The sequence below is a fragment of the Lissotriton helveticus genome, chromosome 4_1 (assembly GCF_964261635.1).
Source record: "Lissotriton helveticus chromosome 4_1, aLisHel1.1, whole genome shotgun sequence".
In the NCBI taxonomy this organism is placed as follows: Eukaryota; Metazoa; Chordata; class Amphibia; order Caudata; family Salamandridae; genus Lissotriton; species Lissotriton helveticus.
This window is the reverse complement of record NC_136063.1, coordinates 553,794,904-553,812,896: the sequence shown is the minus strand read 5'-3', so window position 1 is coordinate 553,812,896 and position 17,993 is coordinate 553,794,904. Positions and strand designations below refer to the sequence as shown.

Genomic DNA, 17,993 nt, shown 5'->3' with positions numbered 1-17,993 from the left:
AAGAAATGATTAGAGACCAACTCATTGTTCATTGTAGGAGCAGAAAGACTCAGGAACGGTTATGGGCTGCCAAGGACCCATCTCTCAAGGACGCTATTGATATTGCCAAAATAATTGAGGAGTCTGATTCATGCATGAAAGAAATGGATCGTAGAGAGGTTAAGGTCAATTTGTCAGGTGAAAGTGAAACTTCTGTGGGGCAGGGTTGTGAAGGGGAAGTGGCTGCTTCAACAAGGTTTAGAGGCATGAGGAACGCCCCTGTGGAAAGGAAATTCCCCAATAGGGCTGGTAACAAAACGTGTGGAAAGTGTGGGAGCGCTTACCATGCGCCCGACTCAAGACAATGTTGGGCTATTGGGAAAGAGTGTTTAAAGTATGGCCGTAAAGGTCATTTCGCAAGGATGTGCAGAGATATTACCAAGGGCAAAGTAGCGCTGTTATCCAAGCAACCTACCATTCCTTACATCCCAGACAGAATCTTGCGTGTGGAACCATCATCATATGATGGAAGTGAGAGTGATGAGGTCCTTTTCACCGAGTCTCATGACTCAGATGTAAGGAGGAAACACAGGCCCAAAGCAGGATTTATCATTGGTGGAAAGAGCGTTGAGCTTATGGTTGATTCAGGATCGCTGTATACTATTGTTCCTAAAAGAATTTTCAAGCAGGAGTGGCCCAACACGAAGCTGATGCCCAAAGACATAAATCCTGGTGGGTATCAGGGTGAACAAATAGACATTTTAGGGTACATGGCAACTAATATTGTGTTTAAAGAGAGATCTGTGAAGGGGAACGTGTATGTGGCAGAGTCTGGACCCACCATATTAGGATGGTATCATCAATTTGATCTCCACATCAAAATTGACCCACGTGCAATTGAGCAGGTTATGGTAGTGGATGACCTCTCAATAGGAGACATCTTGGAAGGCGGTAAAGGTGTATTCAGAGAACAACTAGGCAACCTTGAAGGTTATGTACACAAAATTAAGCTTAAACCCAATGCTGTCCCTATACAACACAAACTGAGAATGGTCCCCATTGCAGTGAGGGGGGAGGTGAAGGTGATGTTGGAGGAGATGCTGTCCAGTGGAGTCATAGAGCCTATTGAATGTTCTTCATGGATTTCTCCGGTTGTGATTTCACAGAAAGCTGATGGTAGTCTACGCTTCTGTGTGGACCTCAGAAGCTTGAACCAGAATGTGATCCCTGACACGTTTCCCCTGCCAAACATAAACGAAATGATGGTTTTACTTAAAGGGGCGAAGTACTTTTCTAAGCTTGATCTTCGTCATGCCTACCACCAAATACGTTTACACGCATCTTCCAAACACTTGACAGCTTTTATCACCAACGAAGGCATATTTCAATTCACGAGGATGCCCTTCGGATTATGTTCAGCTGCAAGTGTATTCCAACGGATGGTCACAGAGGTTTTCAAAGGTGTAAAAAATTTAATCTATTTTCAGGATGACATTTTAGTGTTTGGTGAGAGTGTGAGTGACCATAATGCTGCCTTAAAGAATGCTCTTGCGAAAATTCTTGAATCTGGCTTGACATTGCGCAGGGAGAAATGCTCATTTTTAGCAACAGAGGTGGAGTATCTAGGGCATTCTATCTCGTCAGAGGGTGTGAAACCAAAGAGAGATCTTTTGGCTTCAATAAAGTTGGCTCCTGGTCCTATAAATAAGGACCAGGTACGCTCATTTATTGGGCTTATCGAGTACTACTCGAAGTTCGTGAAGAACTTTGCAAGCAAAACTGAACCACTAAAGGTGCTCTTGAGGAAAGGTGCCAAATTCAGTTGGGGGGATGAACAAGAGAAATGTTTTAATGAAATCAAATTCGAGATTTGCAATGCTGGCATTCTAGTGCCGTTTGCTGTAGAGGAGAAGACCATCTTCACAGTTGATGCTAGTGACACCGGCTTAGGAGCTGTGTTGTCACAAAGTGACGGAAATAGCGAAAAAACAGTAGCGTTTGCATCCCGCACTTTGATTACTACTGAACGATGCTATTCAGTAATAGAAAAAGAGACTTTAGCAGCTGCTTGGGGTGTAGAGTATTTCAGAATGTATGTGTGGGGGCAAAGGTTTAAACTTCGTACTGACCACAAGCCCTTGTTGAAGATACTCTCTCCAGGTGGAACAGGAAAGGGGTCAGCCAGGCTAGCCAGGTTAGCCTCAAGATTACAGGAGTACAACTTTGATCTGGAGTTCATTTCGGGCTGGCGCAACGTTCAGGCTGATTGCATGTCACGTTTGTCCTTGAAATGGGAGGATGTGGACAAAACAGGAGAGGCTAAGAAGGAGTGCGAAGGAGCTATCTCGTGTGTGAATGAGGTAGTTCTGTGGAGTTGTGGCGCGGTCAGCAAGGAAGAGTGGGCAGAGGCCATGTTGCATGATGAGGTTTTGAAGAATGTCAAGAATCTCATTTCTAAAGGCAGGCGCAGGGAAAGTACCTTGCCTATCAGTGTCCGGTCCTATAACGCAGTCATTGATGAACTGTCTATCATGCGTGAAGATAAGTTAATTCCCCCTGTTGATGTGCGGAAAAAACTGTTTGACTTGGCTCATGAAGGGCATCTAGGCCAAACCATAACAAGGAAAAGGCTGAGAAACGAGTTCTGGTGGCCAGGAATGGATGGTGATGTGATTAGGTGGGTGGAGAGGTGCAGTGATTGCTGTGAATCTGAAAAACGGCTTAGAGTGGGACCCCAATCCACCCCTAGTTCCATCCAGGATCCGGGTGTGGTGTGGCATAGTATATGCCTTGACTTTATTGGACCTATGCCCGGTGTCCACCCCAGCAAGAGATTTGGTCTAGTAGTTATGGATGTGAATACTCGATGGCTCATTGCTTATCTCCTTCCAGAAATAACTACCCGCATTACTATCAAAGTTTTGCGCACGATTTTTAAGGAGGAAGGCTATCCCGCGATCCTTATCACGGACAACGGGACCCAATTATCCTCAAATGAGATGAGGGGATTCCTGAGTGAATGTGGAATAAAACATGTGTTCACCACTCTGTACAACCCACAATCCAACGGGATTGTAGAGCGAGCCAATCGAATGATCAAGGGCGCGATAAGTCTGGCACTCGCAAATAATCTCGACATTGAAAAAACTCTTAACGAGTTAGTGTGGGCTTATCGCACGACAGAAAATTCCACCACCGGCGTGGTTCCCTTCGTAGCCATGCGGGGCAGAAAACCTACCTCCAAACTGGTGCCTCCGTGGATCCGGGAGATGCTGGAAGGAAAGAATGGCAGTGAGTGTGATGTGAGAATTCCCGCGCATGGTTCCAGGAAGGTTCAAGGAATGGGGAAAAACTATCCTAACATTCTGGTTGGTGATTGTGTCAAAGTCAGGTCTGGGCGTTGGGTCAGAGGCATGCGTAAATTTCAAGGACCATTCAAGGTGAAAGAAGTGCATCCCTTCTATGTGGTATTGGAGAATGGAGATAAATGGAACTTGCGCAGGGTGGCAAAGTACAGCTCTGGAGACCACTCTCCTGAAACCTTTAATAGAAATGCTATCATCAAAGATACTTGCTCAGGGTACATGTTAGCTCAGGATCGCCAATTGCTTGACGGTGCCCGCACAGGTACAGAGACGAGGGCACCAGGCCCTGGAGGGGACAACTTGGGGATTGATCAAAGGGCAACCAACTCAAGTGATGCATTTCAGAACCTTCATGGGGCTCAAGCCCATCAGACACCCTTACGGATCAGGAGACTTCCTCCACATTTGAATGATTTTCTTGTTGGCTGAATTGTTGTTTATCTCCCTGTCCCCTCCTCTCAATAATTCTGTACTTTCATTGTTTATCACTCAACTCCCTACCTGCGAGTAGAGGAAAGGGGGGTATGTTGTGACTTCACTGTGGTCGCACCCCTGCGCCTCAGTGGAATGTCCCATGTCCGAACGTTCTAATGTGATCGCCGCCGGTTCTCCGTCAGTGAGGCTTCGCTGGCGGAAGTGAACGGGCGCGCTGGTGTTGTGCTATGTCAATAAAACTAACCTGTACCTCCAAGGTGCCTCCGGCTGTTATTAATGGCTACAACAAGGTGTAACTGCAGGGCGGTGATGTAGGGAGGGGGAGGGGCAGGGTGGGGGGTTGTAATATATGGATTACTGACATTAACAGATAAGTAAACATAAATAAATAAAACGAATTTTGGTGCGTGCACTGCATCGCATTTGGTGATGCAGTGCACACAACGAAATTCGTTTTATTTATTTATATGTTTACTTACCTGTTAAAGTCCGTAATCCATACATTACAACCCCCCTCCCTACGTCACCGCCCTGCAGTTACACCTACCACCGGCCGTGGTGTGTAGTGCATGCGCGCTTCAGCTAGGCTCGACCTAAAAAACTGACAACCCCAAAGGATTTCACACATACAAAACTTATTGACTTTGCCAATGATTGTTCTTAGATAGCGCTGTCTGTTATCAAATAAAATCCAATAACATTTTCTCTGTACCTCACACGTGCATCTTTCATGCGTGTTTTTCCTTAAACAGATATTTTGTATGTGAAGGACAGATCGAGTACTAGTTTTCACCAAAATATGATCGTACATTAAATGCATCCAATAACGAAGGAGCGCGGTAAAATCCACCCAGCAAAAATTGGAACGGCATTGACAGCACTGAAATGCCAAACCTGCTGCTGTAAGGGGACGCCAGCATAACACACCAATTACTGCAACACCGAAGTGCTCATGGAACAAAAACCGTCACGTGCAGTCAGTAACAGTGGCCATATGGCGTCACAGTCCAGGCAATGCGCTTTACTAATCTAACACATGGGCAGCAAACATTTTTGCCCATGCCCCGCCCTCTCATAGTAGTTTCGTGCGTTTATTTTGAACTATTGCCTGGACTTAAGATGGCCGCCGCTAAAGAGGGGTCAGTACAGCGCGCTTCTTCGAAAATGTCAACTGTCCAAGTAATGCCTACTTTGCCTGGAGCAGGCGAAGATACTTATAGGCTGGCAATAAAGGCGGAAAACGCATCAGAGACTGAACGAACCGACACCCCGATGGATACTTTGGAAAGACCAGTGATATGCGAGGTGTGCGGGGGGCAGTGTCCAGCGAGTGGTCTTTGCATGGCGTCAGTGGAGGTCGCCACCGGGTGGATGTTGGACTTTGTGTTCTGTTGCATGTGCCAGCACTTTAAGCAACAGCATACAGAAGACTTCGAACGAAGTCGGGACGCAATGGAAGGTGAGTGTGCCCGTGGTGGGGGGAGCCTGTGTTTTTGGGGCGAAGGCTAATGACTTTATTTACGCTATCCTGGTTGCACCAGTCATTGAGCAGTCCGGGTCTAAAGTAATTGGAGGAGGCCCTAATGTGTCCTGTTTACAACAAATATTTGCAATACAATAGGTCTCGTATTTCCGAGAGTTGGAGCTACTGGCATTGTAAATGACAATGCCTTTTATTCATTTGTTAAACCATTGTTGCTTCTATAACCGTACAAGATGCAAACATTTGGAAACTCGATTCCGACAAGGACATAAGCCAGTGATAGTACACGTTATATACACATATAACCCCTTAATGAGTAGGTGCTCCACAGACGGCTATGAACCCTTTACCTTGAAATTCTATCATACTAGCAGCTGGGTAAGGGGAATGCGCACGATAGTGAGGGTGCAGATGTTCAGTTGCTAGTTTAATGGGTCCAGGTATGAAGGGCTGACTGTTACTGTCAAAACTGTGGTTCTGACATAACTGTCCTTTTTGGTGCTCTCCTATTATAATTTATACTTTCCTATGTGGAAACTGTCATGGCGTTTTGTTTTTTCTTGATGCACTTAGAGGTAACTCCTATGTATAGAGTTATACGCTGGATTTGAGGTGTGTGTGTGTGTATTTATATATATATATGTTTATAGAAACTGCACACTGTAGTATGGCATAATCCTTTACGCAGGATATGGTGTCACTGAAACCCAATAAAGTTTATTAAAAAAAATATATACACATAACACTACCTATAATGCAAGCCACCATATTATGGTGGCAATTCATTACATACTGAGCGCGTGCATTTTATGATGATGATTACCCTAACATGCTTTCCCTGGTGTAGGGTTGGTATTCCTGGTATATTGTTGGCAGCTGTGGCATGAGAGGAACACAAATAAATACTTTAATTACATTAAAGCTCAAGCAGTCGCAGAAGACACAATCAGGTACATTCTGTCAATGTCAGAGCGTGAGCTGGGCCAGGCAAAACCTAATTTGTTTGTAAAGGATCTTCGTGTATACGGCCAAACATTGAGGACAGCCAAGAACAGGTGAAATGAGGATGGGGGCACCGCAAACAACGTGCACTCAGCAACAGAAAGAAGAGAAGCTCTGAGCTCGAAATGGGCATCTTTACTTTTGAACTAGTTTGCATGGGGCACTCAAGAGACAGTCCAACAGTAAACGGTGGGAGATGAAACCCTAAACTTGAGAGCACAGCAGATGGAGAAGCAACAACAGATCGAATATGATTCATTCCCTTTACCCGCAAACATTCGAACGTCTCACCCCAAACGCGTAAAGGTTAAAAGTAACAAATCTACAAACTGCACATCATAAACTCTATGCTGACTGAGAGTGACATAAGAGTGAACAGGATAGAACGAAATGCAGTTAAAATGGAAAATGTATGAGGATATGCATAAGACACAATGCAGTAGGTTCTCCTTATCCCGAAGTCCCAGGCCCGCCCCTAACTCACCTGAGTGTCCCTGAATTCGACCACCACATTCTCACTGTTCCAGTGTGCTGCCATCTTCATCCGGCAATACGTGATGACACAGAATAACACAACCAAAGCGCACGGCGGGAAGTGTAGTTCATTTGTAGTAGAAGGAGACGGAAATGTGAGGTGGCAGTAGAGAGAGCGGGCGGGGTTTCTGAGATGACAGGATATAGGAAACTATTGGGTGTGGATCGAACGAAAGACCGCAAGGTGACCCATATTGAGCAAGGGAAGTATGTAGCTGGCAAGCTTTATATGTTGTTTGTAGAGTTGCCACCTGCTGTTTTTTTTCCTGCCCTGGCTGGAACAAAAGTAAACCAAATTATCCAAAGCCGGTATTTTTACCCTTTATCTGTGCGTAATTCAAACAACAAATGTAATTACAACAAACTTTTAGATGTGCTCCAGTGATGCGTTTACAGTCCCTGTTAATTAAAGTAAACAAAGGCAGCAAAGTCCTGTTACGATTTTGGTTAATGTACAATTTAGTAACATGTTCGGGCCATTGCAGGCTCTTAAAACACAACAGATGGCCGGTATTTTTCACAAAGTGGCAGCGCTAGTTATCTGTTCCACCACCAGTAAAATGTAGGCGCTTGTGCGTAGACGGGGAGGGAGAGAGGTAGCGAGCGAGCAGGAGTTGTGCTAATGCCGCAAGCTGTGCGGGTGCACATCTCCTGTCCTCTGTACGCGCACATCTGCTGGGTCTTGTGCTAACGCTGTACGCATGCACATGTCCTGTCCCCCTTTTGCTGAAAAAGCCACGACAATAGATCTCGCCAAGGCGACAGCGCATGCGCTGTGTTGCTAGGCGAGACCTGAAAAGCTACCATTGCAGACTCCTAGAAACAGATTAAATAAATTAGTTGTTAGTAGGCCACATACTGGTAAATGCATTCGGTTTCGCCTATGTGATTAATAATATTTTTGTTGTAAGTTTTAGCTTGGTGAGCAGTTGTGCAATATGAGCATTCTTGACCAGCAGAGAGTTATAAGATATGAGCAGCAAGTGTACCGATGACAACACAACCAATTCAATTCTAAACAAGCATTGGTAAATGCATACAGTTTCATCTATGTGTAGGGTGACTAGCTGTCCCAGATTACAGTAGGCACTCCCGGTTTTCACATGGGTGTCCCGACGCTTTCCTTAAATTTAAATGCATGTTCTGGTTTTTGGGACAAAGGGCAAGTCATCCTGCAAAGGAAAATTATGAGGTATGCTTTCATCAAATAATGTATCTGTTTCAGGCAGCACAGGTTCACGCCTGCTGCAGCAGAGGGGAGACGGAGAGGAGAGCAGGCTGGGCACAAGTCGGGGGTACACGTGGATGGACGGTGTCCACCCACTATTTTCACAGAGTGGACGCCGTCCACTCTGCCAAGCAGTTGGGCCCCACTAAAAAATATGCTGAGTTCGTACTGGTGTAATTTACAAACACCGGGACACATTCAGCAGTGCCTGCACTTTGTCTGCTTTCGATCCGCGACAAAATGCCGGTGGGGACTAATGGGGCTTTCTTAGTTCAGACTCCTGCTGGGCACATTACAAAGGCCGAATCTGAGGGGTCATCCGGCATCCTTTTATTGGAGTCTCTTGGCTGGGAGCAGTCTGGACCCTCACACCTGATGCTAGTGCAGCAGAGGGTAAACAAAGGCTCACACCTTGTTTGTTCAGTCCCTGTTTAGAAGATATGCATGCACTGTAAGAATATCAGATGTGTTGGTCTTTCCCAGTATTTACACACAATAAATAGCATATATAGTGCTTACTACCCCTAAGGAGGCGTTGTAATAATTTAAATATCACAATTTTTTCTTGTAAAGCACTATGGGTAGAGGAAGTTTACGCTGACTAAAGGCAACATTGTTTTATGTGTAGCTCACAAAAGCGTGAATCTTCTGCCTAGATCAGGAAGGCTTCCCTGTATACTTGAATTGTGCTCCAATGTACTCATGATAGACCTGTTATATACGAAGGCATAAGATCTGATGTCACTTCTTATGATGTCACACACTGTGATGTCACACGTCGTGATGTCGCTTGCATGCTGATTAACTAGGTTAGTCCCCCCACTTATGTTTTTAGGACTTATGCCCTGAGAGCAGTGGTACGCAGAGTAGAGTCTAGATGTCTTTCAATAGCTAAGTGGGAGATTTTTTTTATGTGTGTGTGCAAAAATCCGATCAGGCCAGACATAGAAGTAATGTTGAAGTCTTTTGTCCTACTTTTATGCCTAGCCTGTCCCGGTTTTTGCTTCTCAAAATACGGTCACCCTATGTATGTTATTCATAGTAACCTGCTTTTTTGTTGTAAGTTGTAGTTTGGTGAGCAGGTGTGCAATATGAGTTACCAAAATTAAGTGAAAGTATTATGACTTGCTTATTGGGAAATAAAAATATTGTGCTGTTACTCATGATACCATAAACCAGGGAGATTAGGTAAATGGCGGAGGACAAAGAAAAGAAAAAAAAACATTCCCCCAGATAAGTTCGCTTAAAATGGGTACAGCTATGATGAGCTTGGGTAAAGGGCGGAAGAAAAACCAAACCAGCACAGCGCGAGCGATGTGCAGGCGAAACCTAAAATATGTGTCCTGACACAAGGACATTAAATAAAAGACATTGAACGAACCAAAATCTTGCCGCCAACAAAAGTATATAAGTATTGTGTTTAAACCGTAACCTTTATTGTGGCTATTTATTTATTTATTTAAATTTATATAACAGCGCGCAGCAACCCCAAGGGGTTTCCCGGCGCAGACAGAGAACAACTGAGGAAAGAAGGGCCTATTGGCTGAAGAGCCAAGTTTTAAGGGATCTTCGGAAAGACAGTAGATCAGATTGTAATCGGAGGGACAATGGAAGTGCATTCCACAAAGTGGGGCCAAGGTAAGAGAAAGAACGTCCTCCCTTACGAGACAGTCTAACTCTCGGGACTCAGAATTTTTCTTGAGTAGAGGATCTGACAGTGCGGGAGGGGACATAAGGGGCGGCCAGCCGTTGTACGTAGTCGGGGGCCTTAGCATGCTTAATGCGGAACATGTACGTGAGGGCTTTGAACTTGACTCAATTCTCCACTGAAAGCCAGTAGAGATCGGTCAAAGACCTGGACGTAGAAACCGTTTTGGGAACTCGGCAGAGTATTCTTGCGGCTGAGTTTTGTACTCGCTGCAGTTTGCGTTTTATTTCTTTGTTAACACCCAGGTAAAGAATATTCCCGTAGTCCAGCCTGGAAGTCACCAGAGCCTGGACCACGGTACGCTGGGTGTGAGATGGAAGCATCCACACAATCTTCTTTAACCATTTCAAAATGGTGAAACAGGTGGCCGCATCCTTTGTAGCTTGATACCGCATGGAGAGAGAGTCCTCCACAATAACGCCAAGGTTGTGCACCTGGGTGGCAGGCTGAGTTAGCGCACCTATTTCTGGAGGCCAATGTTGAGGGCCCCAGAGACTGCGGTCCTTGCCAAGGATCAAAACCTCAATTTTATCGCCATTGAGTTTCAAAAAGTTGGCGTTCATCCTAACCATAACTTTACTGAGGCCGGATCTAAGTGCCGAGGGCTCAGATTGTTTGTCTGCTGACAGCGAGAAGAGGATCTGGGTGTCGTCAGCGTATGAAAAGAGCGACAGCCCAGATTCCTCCACTATAGCTGGCAGCGGTTTGATGTAAATATTGAACAGCAAAGGGCTGGGAGTTGAGCCCTGGGGGACCCCATAGGCAGGGCTCGACAAATCCACTCGCCCGCTCGCATTTGCGAGGGAGAATGGAGGAGGACGAGCTATTTTTAGGTCCTACTCGCCCTTTCTGGCGAGTAGGAAATCAAACTAACTTTTGTCTTCTGTCTTTAAAAACAGAGCAAAAGTAACAAGATAACACGATTTAAAGGCATTTTTATTGCTCACAAAGGAAATGAGCAATAAACATGCCTTTGAATCTTGTTATCTTGTCACTTTTGCTCCGTTTTCAGAGACGGAGGTCAAGTGGGTTGGAGTCAGGTCGAGGGGATTTTCCATGGTACTAGACCTGCAGGACTAAAACCATTTTTCGGATTTGTCGAGCCCTGCCATAGGGCAAGGGATGAGATTTGGATTTAGAGGTAGATTAAAAGACCTGCAAGGTGCGGTCTGAGAGGAACAAGCTCAGCCTACTCAAGGCGGTCCCTGTAACACCTGAGCATTGGAGGGCCTTTATGAGTACGATATGGGAGACCGTATCGAAGGCCGTGCTCAGGTCAAGTAGCACTAAGGCCATGGTTTTGCCCTCATCGATGTTCAGTGACCCCGAGCAGAGTAGACTCGGTGGAATAACTGGTCCTGAAGCCGGATTGGGTCGGATGTAGAAGCCCATTAGTCTCAATGAATTTGGACAAGTGTCCATTAATATATCTCAAGAATCTTGGAGAGGGCAGGTAAAAGAGAAATAGGGTGAATATTGGAAAGAAGGACAGGATCAGCATAATTTTTTTTCAACAATGGGACCACCATTGCATGCTTCCAGCTTAAAGGCAGAAGTGTTAAGCAATTGAAGAACGTGAGTGAGAGAATGTGGGTCAATTTGTCGCAAAACTGAGATGGACAGTATGTCACAGGGGGATCCCGATTTCAAGCTTCTCTTGGAAGCTTGAAACTTGCAACAAACTTAAATCCAGAGCGTGTTTGTAATGTCTAGACAAGGTGCTGCAATGCACGTAGGGAATTGCTCTATTAAGAATGCATGTTATAGGCGTCCGATAAAGTCACGATGTGTGTCTGCTGACCCATGTGGCTAAATTAAAACATGCATTAACAGTGCATGCATGGCAGATCTTTGAAAGTCACTGTAGTAGTACACACTTCAAAAGGCCCCTGTGTTATCATGGTGGGCTTCTAGAAAGTATAGGCATATCAGTTAATGGTGAAACAAAGCATGCTCCCCACTGTGTAAGCATTGGCCTAAAAGTTCCAGAATACCTAATGCCGCTGCCTGAAAAACCAAGACTGGTTGCAGGCCATATTCATGGTATGCCATTGCGCCTAGTTGCAGCTGGAGCGGAAGTCTGTTCGTCGCCACAAGCATTTTCACATGGAAAGTGACCTCAAATTTCAGGGCAACACCTCAAATGCTTATTCCAACTACCTGGCTCCTGAGAACGGAAGCACACTTGGAGATGCCATAAACCCATGTATACAAATGAGGCTTAATCACAGAGCAGAGAGAAACACTGCTGTGGCTAAATTGGCTAAACATGTACACCATATTCTGGCGCAAAATGCAAAGCACATGATGCGTGCACAATTTGCCTCTTATACAGAAGAGAACAAAGCGAATCATCAGTAAAACACAATAAACGAATGAACACATTCTAGTGTGTGTTGTTATTGAAAACAAGAGGAACAACACGAGACCCGCCCGCAGGGTATGCCCAGACCTGAGTCCCTGTGCCCTGCAGAGATATCTTACCCGATTCTCCTCTCCAGGAGTCTCCCCGGTAAACCGGATTGTTGTTAATTAGCCCGTCTGAAGTTTAAGGTTTCCACTATTTCTGGCTGTTGGGTGAGCTGACTGCGAAGAGCATGGACCGGTTTACAGGTGGGTCCTCCAACAGACATCAGGCAGCATGCAAGGGACACTGACAACGGACTGCCTCGAACACTCTCCTATGTCAGACTTTGGAAATCGCAGCAGGATTACTTCCGGGGCACGTGAGGGGTCGTGTGTTTCTTACTTGCATAAATATTTGCAACTCTCTCCAAAATGCAAATTGTGTTTTTGAGTGTAACAAAATATGCTGGTGAAAGCAGATTTTTTTCCAGCAGTTCTATGACAGTACATCTCTAAAAATGTCTACTGTTGGAGCATGACTTGTTTCACCCTCAATTGCAATAATATATTTGACATACACCACAAGAAAAGTGAGCAAGCAGGGAGAACAAATACCTTTTAGGCTTTGCGGAGGGTGGAGTTCAGGGCTGAAAGTGAGGCTTGGAGCACAATGCGTTTCAAGTCTTGTGTAATAATTAATGAAAGAAAAAAATAAACAGAGCCGGTATGCACACTTCAAATGTGTGCAGCCAGGGTGACCATGATTATGTAAACGCGCTGTACAGGGGAAATTAGGTAAACAGCACAGCTTCTGTGCAGGGAAAGCATTTTTTTAAAAGTGCCCCAAAAGCGGATGTAAACAGTACTTTGGTAATGTGAAACTGATAGAGAAGCACACAGGAACCGGCATTGATAGATGCAGGAAACAGTATGCTCCAGCCACTAGAAATGGAGGCACAGGAACCAATAAAAAGCAAGGAGGTGGGTTGTATGCTCCTTTTAAGATTTATATTAAATACAATAGAATTCTCAAGCACAGCGCAAGTGATGTGCAGGCGAAACCTTAAAAATAGACAGAAAACAAATCGGCATGTACCTGGTAATGTGAATAGTAGGCCAAATAAGTAGCCGATATTTAAAGTTAATATAAAGAAGCATTGGTAATGCATCGGTTTCGCCTGTGTGATGAATAAATGAATGTCTTTATCAATCACTGTCCGGGACGAAGGAAAGGGCTCCCTGACCAGTATCACAAGAGTGGAGAGGATGTGGTGTAGTAGCCAGAGCTGCTGACTTGCAAGATGGGCATTCCAATTAGAGGCGCAGCAGTGCAACATCTTGTGATTGTGAGCAAATCGCGTAACCTCTCTGGGTGATAAGTTGCACTATATAAATCTGCTTCAAGATGAAACGTTATTAAAAAATAGTTCCACCAAAGCGGGTGTTAACAGTGTTTCGGCTACGGGAAACTGATAAGAGAAGCAGACTAGGAACGAGCATTGGTAAATGCAGGAAAATATGCCACAGCCAGTAGAAATAGAGTAAATAAAAATGGCAAGCACAGGAAGCAATGAAAAGCTATGAAAGCGGGGATGGTGCGTAAGCCCCTTTTAAGTTTATATTAAGAACAATAGATTTTACAAGCCCGGTCCAAGTGCTGTGCTGGCAAAACCTAAAAATCTATAGACCTTGACTTTCCTGCTCTTTCATTTAACAATAAACAGAAAAGATTTTTTTAAAAACATTTTTCCTGTGCTAAGTAAATATCCTTTTATTAAATCAATAGATGAAAGCGGAAGTACGGGTAAACTAGTATAAATGTAATTGTATTTATATAGCGCTTACTACCCCTATCGAGGTGTCAAACCACTCTTTGGCGAGTAGCACACTACTCTGGAACCCAAAAAGGATTAGTGGTGAATTACATTAAGGAAAAATGAAATTAATTTGAGCGGGGGGCATGTGAGTCTGTTATTTGGGTTGTAAAGCATACTGGCGGGATGTAAGAGGGAGTGGTTTGCATTTATATAGGCTTGGTTCCCCTGATTAGGCATCAACACGCTTTTCGGGGAGCAGCACTCGACTCCGGAACCCAAACATTATTTTTGATGAATTAGTATAGCGAAATATGAAATTAATTTGCGCAGTGGACATGTGAGTCTCTTAGATGTGTGCAAGCACAGTGCAAAATCCACAGAAACTCAAATGGAGTAGGCCACAGACACAACAACTGACATTTCCAACATAGCTCACACTAAAAACATATCCTCTACTATCCTTGCGAAACACGTTGCATACTCTAACCGTACTTCCAAGACGTCCGCAGTATGTAGTGCTATATAAATGCAAAACAATCCAGAAGATGCAGCAGAGAAGCATACTCACATATAGGAAACATTAAATCAGTGGTTCCCAAACTATTTTGACCCGTGGCTCCCTTGTCCGGGTTGGCGGTTGGCTGTGGCTCCCCACCATTTTTTTGCCGGTGGGTCTGGCAGAGCACTGTGCTAGGCACAGATTTTTGGCTTGAGTTTTTTAGGCCACGCCCTTTGTTGCATCGGCCACGCACTTTGAGACACCCCCCTCCGGTTATTTTCATCCCACTTGGGGCCCTGCATTTGCATGGTTGTAGGAGTGCTTCTCCCAACACATTTTACCTAGAATTCCTGACTATTTTTGCAGTGCTAAGTGTGGGAAACGTGCACTATTACCTTGTTAACTCTTTGTTCTTACTATGAAACTCATAAAGGGGAGAGAATACCACACCCTGGCGCCTCAGTTTACCAGGTGTGAAACACGGGGTGGGGGGGAGATAATTGAGGCTCAGAGTGTCCTGCCACTGTGATCTCTTATCAAAGGTGCTCAGGTGCGCATTGTTTCCTTGAACCATGAATTCTGTAATCTTATGTAATGCCGAAAAGTACAGGAAGATCTACAGGGCACTTCACTTAAGAATGTGATGGAAGTTACATGTAAAAGGTTACAAGGGAGTGCCAAGGAATTTGAGAATTATTCCTCAGGTTCTGCGCTCTTGTCTCACATTTATTGATAGATTTTAACCTTATACTTCCCTATTTAACAATCATGATGTAGATAACACGGCTGATGCCACGAGTTGGAGTTATTTTTACAAATGTTAACATTGTCTGGGAAAAGGGTCCACATTATTAGTACTAGTTTAACACCCAAATGCAGCAATAAACATCTGAAAAGTAACCAGTCAAAATTTGCGACTGACTTTCAGCTGTGTGGCAACACTTGTAGCTGTGTTTTTAGTAACTTTTGACCCTTTGAGCCAGAACCAATTTTTGGGGGTCAAAATTAGCAAATTATGCATCCATAATTATGTACAAAACGCTGCAGCTGCACAATTGCATATTTCAAGTGGCCCTGACTGAAGTTGAAGGAGCATTATTCAGGATAAAGGTCATCCCATCATAAATTCTACTTGAAGATGCATGAGCAAATAACTCTGTGGAAGTAGCGTCGCGGCAGCCATCACAGTCACATAAATGTAATCGAGTCGTTACCTACTGCACGTCAATAATGTGTAAAGAAATAAGTGCATAATGACAATTGTTTTTCTTAGGAGCCCCACTTCCGGTGATGCTGAATGCCAGGGTTTCCCTATGCCAAGGCTGCCTAGATTTTACTCCAGTTTGCACCTCTTTCTTCCACCACCCTATACGCCCTGTCCCTTTATCTCCCTCTTAAAATTGGTTTTCTATTCCTGCCTTTTCCCCTTTGTCACTGTTTTCCTACCTTTCTCTTTCCTTTTCTTTCTCTCCTCCTGTGCCAAAGTTTGCTAACGAGAAGTAGCCTCAGCCCTAAAAATATGTGCCTGACCCACCACCCTCGTCCACATACAAATTAAGCAATTTATTTTCGGCTGCCTAGACCCAAAGAGCTCCCGCTCTTTAATAACATAATTGCAGGCTATTTCTGTCCATCACCCAATCTCTTTTCATGCAAGTCATAGTCCAATGTTTTTCCTAAATAGCGGGGGCTCCTAGGACATGTTGCATGGGCTGGGACTGCAGCCGGTGACCGAGGGGATGTGTTTCGAGCTGGAAAGGGGGGGCGGGGTACAGCTGCCCAGTCTGGTCGGGCGCTCTTGAAGAGTGTGTGTGGTGAGGGTGAGCTTCTCGCAGCCTGTGATTGCAGGAATGGGGGCAGGAGGTGGAGAGAGGGCGCTCTGTGCCCCCAAATGCAGTTAGTTGAACATAACCTGGAGCGAGGGCCCTGCGCACTGGCCTCATCCCAGTGGCGACTCACCGCATTACCTCATTACCTCATTACCTCATTACCTCAACAAGCATTTAAAATAGGCACACCTGCCCTGATGACAGACAACCCTGACTGAGCATTTCCTACTGACCATGAAGTATAAACCTCTACATCTTAAGGGCTAACAGTGTGGGTTCTTCACCTAAGTGCAGCAGCAAGAATACATGTTTGAGCATCACTTTAGAAAGACAGTACTCATCACATGTGTGGACCATTTGAATGCATTGCAATTGCAGCCCCTAAAGGCATCATAGATGAAATCACAGGATTAAGCATATACAGCCAGACACCCTAGCAGGACTATCTGGCAACATAACCCCATTTGGCTTATGACATCACCTTACATAGGTACTTTACACATGTGACTTTCAGTCCCTCTAAAAGAAATAACGTTAGTAAATGCAGTTCTGGTGCAATTACACAGCTTCACCTCCTGGGGATGCCCTTCTCCAGACATCCCCAGCTCAGACTTTCATCACTTGGTGCACTTCTCAGTACACCCCCAGCTGTAGAACAACATTTCCAGCCCAGGAGGTGTTAAAATGCTGACTGAGCTCTTGAGGGGTTTTTTCTTTTCAATTCCCAATGAGACTTGGGGAGGGACTCCTCTTCTTCGTGCTGGGGGAGTCTATGCTCTTCTGCAGCTCCCACTGCGCCTCGTCACACATGTGGTAGTGACACAGTGCTCCTGGGGCCACCACAAACCGAGAGAACGCTGTTTTCCCCTTCCCTTTCCAGGCCTGCAAGGCATTATGAGTCGATTCTCCTCGTTGTCGTGCATAACATAGCACCGGCTCCCTTGCTGCTTGAGGAGAGCTGCAATGGCACAGCTGGCAGCCTCACGCTGCGTCTTCAGGCCGTTGGGGGTCAGGTCCCACCCGGACCACTCATGCCAGGTGAGTGATTTCTTCGAGCAGCTTGTGGAGCCCACCCTGGTGCTCCTGCCCATGTTCGGGGGCCCGGTCCCACCCGGGACCCAGGCGCCTTCACTTTGCTTGTCCGTTGGATAGCCGTCCGGCCAGCACTCTCCCACGCTGCTGCGGGAGCCGGCACTCCTCTTCTGGTCTCCCTGCTCCGGCCGGGGGACCCTGAGACTGCTGCTGGCCAAGCGAGGCCTCGGTGGAGTGCGACGGCACTCCCACCCCCGCCCCCTCCTTCCAGCTGCACACCGGGGACATCTTCACGGGGAGCGCGACGGGACTCCCCGACTTGTCTTCCTCCTAATTGGAGCCCGGAGATGGCGCCCCTGACTTTCGCCTTTTTGTCGGGGCCAGGTTGGGCTCCTGGTACCCCGCTTGCCCAGTTTCACGGGGAGCATGACGCCGCTCCCCAGCTTTTCTTGCAGCCTTGAGGGGGGTTGCGCGACAGCACGCCCCCCTCCGTTTCAACTCCATTCTCCACGGCAACTTCGGCTGGATTCCGGACCCTCCCCCCATTCCCAGGGGGGCGCTACGGCGCTCCCCTGCCTCCAGTTTTGGCAGGGCCAGGGTTGGCTCCTGGCACCCCGTGGGGGCATTTTTCACGGGAGCGCGATAGCGCTTCTCGACTTTTCTTCTTGTATGGGCAGCCCCCGGGACCTGACCCACCCCATGGCATATCCAAGACCGGTGGCGGAGCCCCACGTGC

At 45.9% G+C, this 17,993-nt stretch overlaps 1 protein-coding gene across 3 annotated transcripts in view; it reads left to right on the top strand.

Moving 5' to 3' along the window:
- The first annotated feature begins 4,873 nt into the window (after positions 1-4,873).
- Positions 4,874-17,993, top strand: part of TERF1 (telomeric repeat binding factor 1) — a 372,906-nt gene continuing 359,786 nt past the window's right edge. The window contains exon 1 of one of the 3 annotated variants that reach the window (XM_078687147.1): positions 4,874-5,238. In XM_078687147.1, coding sequence (XP_078543273.1) covers positions 4,899-5,238 — 340 coding nt within the window. In that variant the 5' untranslated portion in view covers positions 4,874-4,898. The remainder of the gene's footprint in view (positions 5,239-17,993) is intronic. The other 2 variants (XM_078687148.1, XM_078687145.1) reach the window with 2 other exon arrangements.